At 60.6% G+C, this 987-nt stretch overlaps 1 protein-coding gene across 1 annotated transcript; it reads left to right on the top strand.

The window, feature by feature from the left end:
* Positions 1–461: 461 nt before the first annotated feature.
* VOLCADRAFT_38845 (uncharacterized protein) lies at positions 462–819 on the top strand (the record flags this gene model as incomplete). Its single annotated transcript, XM_002959683.1, has 2 exons — positions 462–554; positions 748–819. Coding segments are annotated over 2 exons (165 nt in total), but the record flags the coding sequence as incomplete, so codon positions are not given.
* Positions 820–987: the final 168 nt, after the last annotated feature.

Genomic DNA, 987 nt, shown 5'->3' with positions numbered 1-987 from the left:
CTCGACCCGATCCTCCATATCTTTGGACTCCCTTATTTTCCTGCTTTGAACTAGTCCTTCCGTTTGCAACGAATGTCGTGGTTTGAGCAAGGATGTCTCCCTTTTCATCTTTCTTTTGTGCACGGTAGTTTGAAAGCAGAAGGGTGATGAGAGGAAAGGAAAAAGCCGCGGTGGCAGCAATCCCAGAGGTGAAGAGCCGCAGCGGCGGCAGGGGAGGGAAATGCACCGCAAGAACAGCAATTTGCTGTAGCGATGAGAGTACAGGAAAAAGGCCGCGGTGGCAGCAATGCCAGAGGTGAAACGCCGCAGCGGCGGCAGGAAAGGGAAATGCACCGCAAAAAGGTCACGGTGGCAGCAAGCCCAGAGGAGAAGAGCCGCAGCGGCGGCCAGGGAGGGAAATGCACCGCAAAAAGGTCGCGGTGGCAGCAAGCCAGAGGAGAAGAGCCGCAGCGGCGGCCGGGGAGGGAAATGCACCGCAAAAAGGTCGCGGTGGCAGCAAGCCCAGAGGAGAAGAGCCACAGCGGCGGCCGGGGAAGGAAATGCACCGCAAAAAGGTCGCGGTGGCAGCAAGCCCATAGGAGAAGAGCCACAGCGGCGGCCGGGGAGGGAAATGCACCGCAAAAAGGTCGCGGTGGCAGCAAGCCCAGAGGAGAAGAGCCACAGCGGCGGCCGGGGAGGGAAATGCACCGCAAAAAGGTCGCGGTGGCAGGAAGCCAGAGGAGAAGAGCCGCAGCGGCGGCCGGGGAGGGAAATGCACCGCAAAAAGGTCGCGGTGGCAGCAAGCCAGAGGAGAAGAGCCGCAGCGGCGGCAGGGGAGGGAAATGCACCGCAAGAACAGCAATTTGCTGTAGCGATGAGAGTACAGGAAAAAGGCCGCGGTGGCAGCAATGCCAGAGGTGAAACGCCGCAGCGGCGGCAGGAAAGGGAAATGCACCGCAAAAAGGTCACGGTGGCAGCAAGCCCAGAGGAGAAGAGCCGCAGCGGCGG

The sequence above is a fragment of the Volvox carteri genome (assembly GCF_000143455.1).
Source record: "Volvox carteri f. nagariensis unplaced genomic scaffold VOLCAscaffold_547, whole genome shotgun sequence".
Taxonomy (NCBI): domain Eukaryota; kingdom Viridiplantae; phylum Chlorophyta; class Chlorophyceae; order Chlamydomonadales; family Volvocaceae; genus Volvox; species Volvox carteri.
Note: the sequence above shows the minus strand (reverse complement) of the source record. Positions and strands in the feature narration are given on the sequence as shown.